The following is a 13,555-nucleotide window of genomic DNA, read 5'->3' on the forward strand; positions in this document are numbered from 1 at the left end:
GCCAGAAGAAAGTGCAACAGTGACGACGAAAGAATATGTCCAATAATTTATGGAGCAAAGTCAGGAAACAAATTTGAAGGGTTGGAATGATGAATTAGCCTTGAAGGGGAACGCCCTGGTTTTGTAGGAAAATAACTGAGGACCAGAGAAACAAATTGCGAATCCCAGGTTATAAAGCCAATTAAACAGTAGCTCGGGTACCAGAGTTCAAGTTTCCTGATGGTCAAGACAAGCACTTTCCACTAGACCATACAACCACACTTGCTGAATCATTGTCTGCTGGTTACTTATCTCCATTCCAAAGGGAGTTACTGCAGTTAATAAATAAAGACACTATAGCAAAACCTACTGTACATGCACAGCTCTACAGAAACACTAAGGACATCTTGACCTTTGAGTTTCCTTCACAATTCCCTCCCCCTGCAGCTCTTCAGCACTGAGTACTGATTTACCTTCACTATAAACTGCCTTCCAGACACTGCAGGTTCCTATGTTGATGCCAAGTAGGGACTTAGGTGGAGAGAACTGTCACCCTCAGGGAATTTCTAGCTGAATTAGGCTCTACTAAGCCTTGAAATCAAAATGTTTCTGGTAGAGAAATGGAGTGCAGATGGGAAATCAAACCAGTGTGTGACTGGGCATGATTTAGAGCAACTCTTATTGATATGACAGATCCTAGCATGAGAGCTTTGATTTTAGTTGCAATGCAAGTAGGTGAAATTAATAATTGTATTTTTCACTTTTGAATTTCCTATACCTTGACAGTGGTTTATCGCAGCCATAATTTTGGGCCATGCATATTCTAGAGAGGTTTTTGACATAAGAATTTATATATTTTTTTTGGGGGGGGGGGCAAGTAATATTCAGTGTTTCATTGATGTATTTTTTTGTGGTGAATATATTTTACATGATATGAAATATTAAACATTTTTAGCTTTGGAGGAATTACAATGGTCTCTTTATAACACTTACATTATCTTGGGCAAACATTTAAATTCTTGATTAATGTTTAACCACAAGAAGTATACTCAATTCAAGTGAAGGATCAGTATCAGGCAGAGTTGTGTTGATGATTAGAATTCAGGCTCCAAGGAGAAACCCCAAGAAGTTATCTATTGGATATAACAGAAAGTGGGAGCCATACCTGACCTGATATAATGTGGACCCGATATAAGATCTTAATCTTCTCTTATCTTGTTACAGAAATTTGGATGGAAAAACAGTATGTATCTGAAAGAGAAGTGGACCCAGGAGCTGATTTCACTAGAAATCTCACTGTTGTGGAAGTTACTCGATTCAAAAGAGCCATTTTCAAAGGGCAATACTGTAGAAGTTTTGGTTGTTGTGAAGACAGAGATGATGACTGTGTCACTCAGTTCTATGAGGCGAATGCACTATGTTATTGTGATAAATTCTGCGAAAGGAAAAATTCTGATTGCTGTCCTGATTACAAGTCATTTTGCCAGGATGAGAAAGAGCCTTGGCATCCAGAAGGTAGGCTTTGGGAATATGTTTACGCATTTTACTAGTTTATAAAAAGATCTGTCAAAACTTTTTTTCTCTTTCTTTCCTCTTCCTTCCTTCCTTCCTTCCCTTTTCTTCTTTAACATAAAAACAATTTTAAGAAAAGGAATATTGTGATCATCAGGATAAATTTCTTTGGATTATTAGTGTTTGGGCTTACATGCCGGGCCCGTGGATCATATGAGCACCCTCAGGAGCATTCTGGTGTGACCGTTGTAAAGGCAGGTCTGAATCCTGTTTTGAACACAGATTCAACTTAGGTAAAAGTTACTTGAAATTCATTTTTCTTTCTTTGTAAAATGTACTGACAACAGTGTAACCTCTAAAGAATCTCATGAAAGTCCCATGATTATCTACAGATTCATGTAATATTTTACTTACTATTTCATGGGATTAATGGACTTCCTACCATTAGCACCTGTGGTATTGCAATGACATTACAACTAGTAGAAGAGCAAAATAAAGTCAGCCACCCACCCTGCCTACTACCAAATAGATTGTTCATGTATATTTTTGTTTTGTTTTGCCAATATGGGATGTTTAAACTATTAAAACAAAAGAGGACTTTCTATAGGGTAATTATAAAAGTCTAAAATGAGTGGATACATACAAATAATTTATAACAAGACTGATGGTATTTATTGTTTTGGTCCAATTATAGGAGAATGGCTATAGATTTTGAACAATCAATATATCCAAGGTTTGCAACAAAACACAAAAACAAAACACCAGTTATACTTGTATGAGGCCCTATTTCTCTGTCATTCATCTTGTCAAATCTCAGCAGGAATACAGTTTAAATCAAAGCTCTGTCTTACTACTATAAATGGGTATTGTGACTAGAAATTACAGTTGGAAGAAAATTTAGTATAAACTAAAATTTGGTATCCTTCAGAATCAAGAACTTGTTTCAAAATACAGATGCTGTGGCCTTCATCTTGCTTCTAAAAATTGAGGAAATGCTCCTTAAAAATTTCACAGAATTGTCCTTTATTCTAAGCCTTTGCCTTTATCAGTGAACAGCTCAGCAAACATTTATTTAACCCTAAAAAGTGGCAGATGCTGTACCAGAAATGGTAGATTTAGTTGTACATCAAAAATTATTCATTGAATGTCTCCTCTGGGCCAGACATAGAGCTTAGTTCTAGGGCAACAATGAGGAAGAAAAAGGGCAAGATCTTATTCTCCCTGAAGTGTCAGTCCAGTTGGTGTGTATGTGTGTAAGATAGTCAACAAATTCACTGTACAATTAATGCTGATAAAGTCTCTAAAGGAAACATTCAGGGTGCTGTGAAAAGTCTATCAGAATATAACATTAATATAGAAAGTAATATATACATTTAGCCTGGGGAAGGAGGAAGCAAAGGAAGACATTTAAGCTGAGACTCGAGGAGTGAGGAGAAAGGATCTGACCCAAAGATCTGAGGGCTGTTTCCGATATGAGACTGAGGAGTTTGGCCCTGGAACTGAAAGCAGCCACTGTTTCTGGAAGGTAATGATTACTAGAGGGTTGGGGGTGAGTCGAGGTCAGATTATGACAGCATTTATAGGTCACATTAAGGATTTAAGAATCCATTCTGCTCTAAGAACTCATGGAAAGATGTTAAGTAGGAACAGAGTTGGCTTCATAGGTGTTGACTCTAAATATTATATATAAGCTGCACTGCTTTTGATGTGCTAAAATGTATTTTAGCTTTTCTTATTTGGATCATATAGCCTCTTTAGAAAAGTAATTGCTACTTCTTCAATGCTCATTTTTCTTGAGAGCTAGAATTTTGCTAAGACTTTAATTTAAGATAATGTTTTAGGTAGAATTTATGTAGATATGGTTTTAATTCCATTTTTTTTTATGGAGGAAAGAAATTAATCATTTTATTTAGTAGCAAAAAGTTCACATTAGACTATAATTGCTCTCATTAAGGTAATTTTTTCCTTTTGTTTTATTTTGCTTATGGTAGCTGGTAAGAAGAAAATAGTCCCATACAATATTAAAAAATTATGCAACATTAACTAAAATTTAAAGATAATGGCATATTATTCATACTATTTTTTTGCATGTATACAGTCATTTCCCTCTGAGATGTGAACTTGTTAACTCATTGATCTATTAAATATTATTTTTCAGTTATCTAGTAACATGGTATTGTCTAGTTCTTTGTACCACAGCTGTTCCAGGAGCTCAAAATGACATCCTTTTTGTATAACCTGGAAGTAGGGCATATTGGTAAATATCTTCCTTCTGTGTTGTTTTCCTCGTCTCTGGTGGAAATGTTCAGTAATTGGAGGATCTCAAATGTCAAATACAGAAACAAGTGATAGAGTCTGAAACAGAACCAGTGTGGACTTTCCAGACAGAATCTTTTGGTGTAGCAGATCCTAGGGGAAGAGTCTAGTATACCATCTGTTGTGAGCAGGCCGAAGCTAATTTGATTATGCACAACTCATGTTCATGTCGGTAAAAACTGTGTGTAAGCCACTGACACACTTGAATTGGATGAGAGTTATTTACTCCTCTGCAATCTCCTTAACCACATTATAATGAAGATAAGTCACAGTCAACACTCTGCCTTACAAAAATATATATTGGTAGGAAGACATAAACCAATTCATACAACCTCTGTAAGCTTCATGAAGTCTCAAGTCCTTGCCTTTTAGATGTTCCCACATCTAACTTGCATGAAAAAAATTTATTGGAGGGACATATGATTATATTACAGAGGTAGTACTCTTATCCTTACAGTGGATATCAGGGAATGAGAAATCTTCTTACCAGTGGCAGGACATAGGACATATTACAGATCAACACCAGGGCACCAGGTCTAAGAGCAAAGGCTTTTGACATATACATTACAAAAATAGAATGTAACTTTAAAATATTTTATCTAATCTACACAGATATTATAATACATTATGATGAAGTACTTTAAAATAAATTACAAACATCTTTCATCTCTTCTCATATCAGTACACAATTGTTTTGCTCTCCAAGTATTTTGTATTAATGGCTGTTAATGTTGTAAAACTCACTTAATTTCAATAGTCATTACTTTTTGTTGTTGTTGAAATGCTCTGTGTGTAACAAATTCAATTAACTCACTCTGAGGTGCTTTATACATATATCACTGTGAAAATAGTGCCACCAGGAATTATCTTACCTCTCCATCATCGTAATTGTAAACCTACTTTCATCTCGGTTACTGCTTACTTTGAGTCAATTCCCCTTCTTGACTGCTGAATCCCATACTCTCGTGTTTTCAAGATCTTCACCCTTACAATTGTCTCTCTCTCTTCTTCCCCCTCCCTTCCTCTCTTTATATCTCTCTTTCTGGTCCCTCTCTCTTTCCTAAAACATCATTTTCCCCCTTCCATCCTGACCAACTATCAATTTACAATATATGTTTTTGTAGCTCCCAACTTTGAAAAAGAACCCTGGAGTCCATGTTCTTAACCAGCCATTATACCATTTCCTTCTTTCTTTCCATGGCAACATATCTAAGAAACATTTTGCTTCCTGACTTCTGATTCTCTCTCCAACTCATTTCTACAGGATGTCATTTCCAGCTACTTCAATGAAATCTCTCTTGGCAGGGTTATTGGCCACTTTCACATTACTAAATACAACATTCAGATGTCTGGTCTCATTTCCTTGGCCTCCCTCTGCTACTCTACATGATAGACCATTCACGCTTCTCTGAAACACTTTCTTCTCTTGCTTTCCAAGATTCTACTCTCTCTCGAAGTTGCTCCTTCCTCACAGGACACACTTTCCCAGTTTCTTCTGAATGTTGGTTGGCTGGAGTGTTTTAAACTCGGTTCTGGACCTCTTTCTCTTAATTATATACAATCTTTTCAATGGACTTGTATTTAATCTTAAGGCTTTAAAAAATAGGTATGTTGCTGTCTCTCAAACTCATGCTTCAGCCTTGACTTAACTCTGCATTTTCATAAACTACTCTGCTTGACATTCTCCAATAGGATGTCTAACCTAGATTCAATTCAAACCTAAAGTAGGAAAAGCAGACCTTGTGATTTCTTGCCACAAGCCTGTTCTTTATTTTAGTAAAAGCTTCACTGTCCCTGCATTATTGAAGTCAGAATCCCAGTGAGACATGCTTGATTCCTTTTTTCCTCATTCCCCAAACTCGATCTATGTCCCATTTGCTTTATCTCCAAACTATGCCTATTTCTTTCTCTGTGTCCTATCATGCACATTCTTCAGCTCCTGGGAACCCCATCCCACCCAGCACAACAGGAGTAACGTGGGCAGAGGCATTTTGTGAAAGACCTTAAAAATCATTCTAAAACACTTGATTCTATTCTAAATTTGATGAAGTACAGGTCAGAGAAGGGGCAGTCCTTTCCCCTTAGCACCTTTATGATTTCTTTTCCCTTTATCTATGTAACTGGTAAGATGGACAAGCAAGATTCATGGGGAATGATAAAAATCAGCTTTGAGCCCAGACAGTGTGCTCAGTGGATTGAGCATCATCCCAATCAGTTTCCAGTTTGATTCCCAGTCAGGGCACATACCCAGGTTGTGGGCTCAATCCCAGTAGGGGGCGTGCAGGAGGCAGCTGATTGATGTTTCTCTCTCACATCGATGTTTCTCTCTCTCTCTAAAAAATCAATAAAAACATATTTTTTAAAAATCGTCTTTGATTTTACCATTCACTCACCCTTTAAAATTAATAAGAGAAGTACTTCTCTTGACTGAATTAACGTGAATTATTGCATGAATTTTCTGCTGCTCCTAGATAATAAAAAAGTTCTAGGGTCTCTTTAAGTTAAAAACAGTGTACATTCATTTATTAAAAGTGTGTAATCCTGGGTGGCAATTAAAACTTTGAACTTGATTTAAAGTTGAATCTTTCCCCTCTTCTTTCTTATATCAAGAAATCTGTGGTCAGGAGAGAGGTGGTTTTCTTCCCTTTTCCATGATTATAAAATGTCAAAAATTCATGGGAAAGAAGTGAATTGATGCAATTACATAGAGATTAGAGATTCATTCATACATGCTGAAGAGAAGCAATTTTGAAATGTTTCCTACAAAACAATTTAAAAATCAGAGGACAGTTAATTCCATAGTGGCTGTTGTGATATTGTGATTGGTAGTTACACTAGATCCCTTAAAATGTTGCCTAAACATATAGATTTTCCCCCAAGATTGAATGACTAAGCAGTAGAATTTATTTTGTTTAATTAGGAGCCATTGAAGTGATCTATCAATTACATGTTTCTGTCAAAAAAGTTTTCACGTGATCAAGTACTAGATTTTGCTATGCTTATTGAACATACATTTTAAGTTTGAATAAACTATTTTCTCAAAAGGGATTTAATATATAATCAGTGTACCATTTTCACAATATCTTACTGATGGTTTTTATATGATGATAATTCAACACTGGTCTCTTTTGAGTAGTTTATATAATCTGGTAAACTAGCTAACAACTAGTATATAGTTGAAAAAAATGTGTTTGGAACACAAATAGTAGTAATCTTATTGGTTTCATGAATTTTTCTCCTGATTCAAATCCTGAAGAAAAAATAGAATTTATTTCTGTCAGGTAAATTCAATAACATAGTTTCATATTTTGTCCAAAATTTTGAGCTCCTTACTCTAGTCATATGCAATTAATCACATTCACATATGAAACTTAATTAGATTTTAAAAAGTGGGAAATGACATGTTTATTTAAATGATTTTATTGCTTACCTATTAAAACAGTTATTTTTTTAGTGTGGTTAGTGATTAATTCCTTAGTAATCTAGTTTTCAAATTTCACAACTCCTCTCTGTTGGAATATAATATGCAGTGTAAAGATAAAAGCTCATGAAATAAGCCCAGAAGAATTTGATTTATAAACCTTGACACAAACCAGATGTAAATTTACATCAGATTGGCACCACATATTTTTGCATAATTGAAAAACTAAATACAATTTTAGATAACAGTTTATTACTCAATTTAGAATTTTTATTTGTTGACATGTTATATTGACAGGTTGCCTCAGAAATGGTCAGCATTATAAAGAAGGATCAGTCATGAAAGAAAACTGCAACTCCTGGTAATGAATTTAAATAACACTAAAATGAAATCTACCGTGTGTGTGTTTTCTTTAAATAAATGGACATCTGTGAAACAAAGCATACATTTAAACACAGATAGAAACAATCATAAGTAATAAGATATCACATATCTATAGTTTGTAAAGCATATTTAATTTTAGTGAATGTTAATTATCTAATCATGAATATGTTTTTTATTGCTTGAGTTTGATATTCATGACAATGAGACTTCGTCATACATCAGGGCTGCTTTAAATACATCTCTAAATTACAAACATGATATACTACAGGTACATCATCTTTCTTCAAACATAGTAATTATATATCAAAACAGCCTGCCTTGACAGGATGGTCTTATAGAAGGTTTCCAAAGACAAATACCTTGAATCTACTGTCTAAATTGATTTGTGTTTTATTTATTTATTTTTTTATCCTCACCCGAGGACATTTTTCCATTTTTTACTCAGATAGAGCGGGAAGGAGAGAGGAAGAGAGAGAAACATCAATGTGAAAGGGACACATCGAGTGGCCACCACCCACACGACCTAACCAGGGCCGGGGACAAACTGCAGCCAAGGTACATGCCCTTAGCGGGAACCGAACCCGGGTCTCTGTGGACCGCAGGCTGATGCTCTAACCGCTGAGCCAAACCGGCCAGGGCTTGATTTGTGTTTTAAAACTTTGTGGTTTTAAACTGTTTCAATGAATGTGGTCATTTTATTTATGAATTGCCTGGAAAACAAGAGAGGAGCACATTGGTAGCTAAATACATATGTTATATATACACACATACATATACATATACATACATACATATATATACACATATACATACATATATATACATATGTGTAAATATATATATATATATATATATATATATATATATATATATATATTTTTTTTTTTTTTTTTTGCCAAAAGTCAAATAGGCATATGGCTAACATTAATCAAAATTCATTTTATGCCTTAAGAATATGCAGCTCTGGTTACTAATTTTGTAAATGTACTCCATCAAGGCCTGAACACTGTTGTAATTTTTGTATCTTTGCAGCACATGTTCAGGACAGCAATGGCAATGTTCCAAGCATGTATGCCTTATTGAACCAGAATTAATTGAACATGTCAATAAAGGAGACTACGGGTGAGTGGAATCTTGCTTTATAGGCTTTCAGCATTCCCAGTTACTCCTCAGGGTTCAGACAATGTATTTCCTATCATTTACTCCTAAAAATAGTCATTTCAAAAGAAAGAGTGGAGAAGAAATGGGGAGGTAGGTAGGAAGATATGTAAAATTGGGATTCACAGAGGTGAATATTAAGTAATTAAAAATAAAAATGCATGGCGAAGAATTATAAGGGATGGTCTTAAATTATCTAGAGAGGAGCAGTGTCATGGTATGAGCAAGGAGTGTAGGGGGAGCTTCAGTTTGGATAACTATTCAGGCAAAATCAGGAAGTAGGCATATGTGAGTTATTCATGTTTACCATCTTTCCCTCTGCTGCTCAGCCAATCACATGCTCAGCTGTCCTGGGCATAGCCGAGCTTTATGAGGGCAGTAGATCTTGATGATCCCCCAAATAACCAACCCATCTAGACAATTTCACTGAAATGGCTGATATCTAGTCAATTTTACTTGCAGTAGAGTCCAAAGAGAGATTGAGCCATTTTACTAAAGACAGGGCTGATTGAGCCCTAGCCAGCTTGGCTCAGAGGTTGGAGCTGTGGCCCTCAGATGGAAGGGTCTCAGGTTTGATTTCCAGTCAAGCGCATGTGCCTAAGTTGCAGGTTTGATTCCCCAGCCCCAGTAGGAGTCTTGCATAAGGCAACCAATGGGTGTGCCTCTCTCACACTGATGTTTCTTTCTCTCTCTCCTTCTCTCCCTTCTACTCTATCTAAAATCAATGGAAAAATCTCCTCAGGCAAGGATTAACAACAACAAAAAAGACAGGGCTGACTGACACTTAAACATAGCAGATGACTGTTTGATGCTCTTCCAAAGATCAGTAAATTCGTTGGCTTCTCCATTTACAAAGAGGAAATTAAGATGTTGGTGCTAACACTATCTGTCTCTATTGAACCGAAAGGAAGAGGGATAGGCTGGTAGGTGTCTGTCTCAGGACTTCTCGACTGCCATTAATCACATTTTGAAAATGATTTCACATAAGATGATTTATTGTCAAGCAACCCTAAAAGTAGAGTAACCCTGAAATATATTTTTAAAAATTAAAAATATCATTTCCTTGCATACTTAAAACATATGCTTCCCAGCACAATGGGGACATTATTTCAATGTACCTAAGGTATTTTCTTGGAATATATAAAATATAGAAAGTTGCATTTGTTGACATTAATATTCTTAAAACAATTCTCAATTCTTGTGTGTGTGCGCGCGTGCTCGCATGTGTTTAATCAATATTTTAGGTGATAATATATTTTAAGTATTTCTAAGAAAAACTCATAATTTTCTGTGGTTGATATTCAAATTATTAAAAGAACATAAGAGTATGTGTCATCATGAAACATAATCTGAATTGGATTCATAAAAGGATTCAAATGCTTAGCCTACAATTGTACACACACTTCCAAGAAACCATAATAAGTAGCCCACCTTTCTATAGACCCATGAGAAACCACAGTCTAATCCAATGTGGAAAGAAAGTATATGTAACAGTAAAAAAAATTGTTGGGAATGCTGCTTTCTTTGGGAAGAAGAAATTTCATTACATCATTTGTTTATTGACAGAGTACTCTGGGACTATTTAAGTGGCATGGACTTTGCCTTTTAGTAGCAAACATAGAAGACTTTACAAGAATAAAATATGAAGTATAATTGGAGCAAAATAAAATATACATGGACCTAAGTGGGTGTGTGTGGGGAGAAAGTAAAACACATAAGCTATGAAGAAAAGGAGTAAAATTAAACTTAATTACTGGGGAAAGGAAGTCCTTGAATTTCAAAAAAAGTTCTATTTTCTGTGGCTTCTGGTCAAACTATTTTCATGTGTGAAAACAGAATTACATATCATTCATTATTTATTAAATGTTTTTTAAAATAACCTACATACCAATATGTACAACCTTTGCTTTAAAACATTTATTTCTTACATCTTGGTAGTGTATTAGATCCAAGTCTCGATTCATTCTACGTAACCCACTCTAGTGCTTACTTATTCCCTGTATTATTTTAATGCAATCAATTAATATTAACATAATTTATTTCTTTTGTGGCACTGCTAAGGATACCAATAAATCATTTCTGTCTTAAAGGAATTTATAATCTAGCGGAGTCAACATGTCATACTTTATAGATGGATTTCTAATGATAGGGAAGTACATAAGTACTAAATTATTGGCTTAAGTAATAATCATCTTGTTTGTGGAACAAAGGGGTATTGATAACTGTTCCAGTTGCCTGATGCTACACAAAAAACCTCTCCAGAATGTGGCAGCTTAAAACCACAGGCTTTTCATTTGTTCACTTCAGCAGTTTGGGTGGACTTAGTTGAGGCTCTTTGCTGGTTTCTCTTGGGGTTTTATGTAACTACAGACATCTGGAACCTCAGCTGGGCCTGAATTGTCTAAGAGGGCCTCTCTCCCTTGTCTGGTGGTTGGTGCTGGTGGTTGGTGGGTCCATGTGTCTGCTAGCCTTCTTGATGGAAAGAGCTGCAAAAATTTTGAGGCCATGTTAAATTGATCACACCTCTAAAATTGATTTTTCTTATGAACTCAAAATCTAGTCCGTTGGACAAGTTGGCCTTGATTTTTCACTCGTTTTGCAAAATCAACATTCCCAGACTGCAAGGATTACCTCTTTGATTTCTCCTTGGTTATTGGTGTCCTCCTCCACCTTGATAACCAGCCCAGAATATTTGAAGTTAGTTTGATTCTTCTTTTCTCTTCATTCTCAGTCACCATGGCTCTTATAATTCTCATATGTCTTTTAATATTTACTTTCTCTATTCCTTTGCTATGTTCTAGTGCATTTCTTTATGGAACCTAGTTTTAAATGACCCAACCGTATCTCTCTGTTTTCAGGTTAACCAATTCTTTATTCTTTCATGGTTATCCTTCTAAAACAAATGTTTGCTGCTCATGTTCTTAAAAATCCTCAATGACACCCTATTGCTTATAAAATAAAATTATACTCCTTAGTGACCATCTGACCCAAATGCCTCTGTACTGCCTCATTGTTGACACTTTTTCCAGCCTCTGTCTCCCTTGTTCCTCTCGTAATTTAAGCATTTAATTTATCTGCTCTCTCATCAGTGTTTTACCTAATTTCAAACCTGTGGTTTTATTTCCAGAGTTGCCTTTATTCAGAATAAATATTCTCTTCTTTTACATCTGACTACCAAACTCATTCTCATCCTTCCGGGCTGAGCACTAAAGTCACTGTCTGTGAAAACGATAGCTACTCCTTCAGGCAGAGTTATGTCATGAATCCTGTACTCTAATCGTCCTTTCTCCTACTGCTAATAAATGACACATACTGAAGTCATTTCTATCTTTGTTGTCTTTTTAGGTATGCGCTCCTTAAGGGTAAATACATTTATTTATTTTAGTGTTTCCAGTGCTTACAAGAGAATCTGATAGATAAATTGAGAATGTTTAGTAAACGCTAACTTGGATGAGAAGGAATGGATGAGTCTGGGTCAAAAGAAGATGGTGTAGGACATATGTCTTTAACATATTTTTTGGGTTTAAGTCACATCAAAACATATATTTAACTTTGTGACCTGGTACACACACACACACACTTGTAAACACACCTGCATACACACACCTGTGGGAACTCACCTGTACACACACACCTAGATATTTACAAACAGCACTTCTCACTATGTGTAGTAAACCCTAATATTTTCTATTATTTTTCCTACACAGTATTTTATTTTTTTAAATACTGACCCTTGCTCTTAAATTTAGTGATTAAATAAATGACCCCAAAATGTCTCTGAATGTTTAGAAACTACTAGTGTAGGGCACCAAAAACATACTTCACTGATGATATAATTTTGCCTAAGGCTGGTCCTGTTAGTCTCTTCAATAATGCTGCAATACTCAATACAGTCAGAGGATTTCATATTGAAATTCCTCGGGTGATGGGGATTACACTTTAAAATGATGTCTTAAAGTTGCTTAAGGTTTTATGAACTAGCAGATCTTATAAAAGAAAAGCATTAACTTGCTAAGCATGTTATTGAAAATTGAGTTTTATCTTTCATCAGTCATAGTAGCCTATCACATTATAAACAATTTGGTAATAACACAAAAGGATAAAGTTTAGATTTAAGTACTGAAAATATATTACCCTCAATTTGTAGAATTCAAACAAGCAATGATTAAATTACTTTCCTCTGTCTCATTTTTTATCTCCTAACATTAAGGGATTATTTTTGTCTTCAAATTTCAATATTAGAATTTGAATACAAAGTTTCTTTTTCTATGTAAGGGCACAAAATATGTCTCTAGAAAGATATATATATATAATATAATATAATATATATATATATATATTTTTTTGTTGTTGTTGTTACTTTATACCATGATAGAATATTTCAATAAAATTAATTAGCACTGATGTAATGTTTTAAAGAATACCTATTTTATTCTCAGGTTTTCATGGATACTTCTTTATATATGGCCAAATTCTTTTTAAATCTAGATTATAAATAAAATGGATTACCATATTTAATCTATATCTACATTTCTATACATTCAAAATTCTATGTAACATGTGTCTAATGACATTAAAATTGCATATATTGAATGCCTTATTACCATTTAATCACTTTGCAGTTTGTAAAGATTTTATATTATTAAATTTAGTCTATATTGATGTATCTTTTGGTTCCTCACATGTTCATTAAAGTAATGGAGACAGACCTTGTTTAGGAAGAGTATCTCATCTGCTCCACTACTGGCGTGATCAATAATGCATCACTTTTATAAAAAAAATCTA

The 13,555-nt window shown here is 34.8% G+C and overlaps 1 protein-coding gene across 1 annotated transcript in view; it reads left to right on the top strand.

The window, feature by feature from the left end:
* The first annotated feature begins 1,019 nt into the window (after window positions 1–1,019).
* TINAG (tubulointerstitial nephritis antigen) overlaps window positions 1,020–13,555 on the top strand; it is an 89,033-nt gene continuing 76,497 nt past the window's right edge. The window contains exons 1-3 of the mRNA XM_036248951.1: window positions 1,020–1,494; window positions 7,526–7,589; window positions 8,645–8,734. Of these exons, the coding sequence (XP_036104844.1) occupies window positions 1,158–1,494; window positions 7,526–7,589; window positions 8,645–8,734 (491 nt within the window). The 5' untranslated portion in view covers window positions 1,020–1,157. The remainder of the gene's footprint in view (window positions 1,495–7,525; window positions 7,590–8,644; window positions 8,735–13,555) is intronic.

Source organism: Molossus molossus, unplaced genomic scaffold, assembly GCF_014108415.1.
Source record: "Molossus molossus isolate mMolMol1 unplaced genomic scaffold, mMolMol1.p scaffold_m16_p_8, whole genome shotgun sequence".
In the NCBI taxonomy this organism is placed as follows: domain Eukaryota; kingdom Metazoa; phylum Chordata; class Mammalia; order Chiroptera; family Molossidae; genus Molossus; species Molossus molossus.